Source organism: Merops nubicus, unplaced genomic scaffold, assembly GCF_000691845.1.
Source record: "Merops nubicus isolate BGI_N331 unplaced genomic scaffold, ASM69184v1 scaffold26075, whole genome shotgun sequence".
Lineage (NCBI taxonomy): Eukaryota > Metazoa > Chordata > Aves > Coraciiformes > Meropidae > Merops > Merops nubicus.
Genome location: NW_008607994.1, coordinates 1 through 671, shown reverse-complemented (window position 1 = coordinate 671; position 671 = coordinate 1). Strand labels below are relative to the sequence as shown.

The window sequence follows — 671 nt, the reverse complement described above, 5'->3', positions numbered from 1 at the left end:
AGCCGCGCAGCCCCGGGACCCAAACCCGGGACCCAGCACGTCCCCCTCAGACCCCGGCGCCCCCCGGCACTCACCGGCATACTCTGGGTCAACATGAGGAGGGTAAAACCCAAACTTGATGAAGATGGGGATGGGGACGCCGAACTTGAACCACTCCACGACATAGGGAGGGGGCTGGCCCGTGAGCGGGTGGATCACGTCGCATCCCAGGATCACGCTCTCGCCAGCGCGAGCGGTCACGAACTCGGGCTCCTCCCTCGAGCCAAGGGCACCTGCGACGGGGCGAAGGAGAAAACTGGGGCTGATCCTGCCACTGAACCCCAGCATCAGTGTTAGCCAGAGGACTGCAGCCCCCAGGAGAGATGCAGAGGAGCCAGCGCCCGTCCCTAGCTGCCTGACTCCACTGAGGGCAACCCATGGGTATCCCCATCCCAAATCCAAGGGGGGTTGCCTAAGCCCCTCCACCTAGCCCCTGGGCCACCATGAGCCATCACAGGACTGAAGACAGCAGCCATCAGCATCCACTGCTCCAGGATGGCTTCCCACATCCTGCAGAGACCCTGGCAAGGGTGATGCCCAGCAACCCCAGAAGGGTTTTGGGGGTTCCCTGATCTCACCAGAAAGGGTGCACAGAGCACTCCCAGCATTGCTCCCCACCCAGCAAGCACCAA

The 671-nt window shown here is 63.3% G+C and overlaps 1 protein-coding gene across 1 annotated transcript in view; it reads right to left on the bottom strand.

Moving 5' to 3' along the window:
- Nucleotides 1–272, bottom strand: part of IGSF9B (immunoglobulin superfamily, member 9B) — a gene marked incomplete at both ends in the record, with an annotated part of 20,720 nt that extends 20,448 nt beyond the window's left edge. The window contains one exon of the mRNA XM_008940145.1: nt 75–272. Coding sequence (XP_008938393.1) covers nt 75–272 — 198 coding nt within the window. The remainder of the gene's footprint in view (nt 1–74) is intronic.
- Between the last annotated feature and the right edge of the window lie 399 nt (nt 273–671).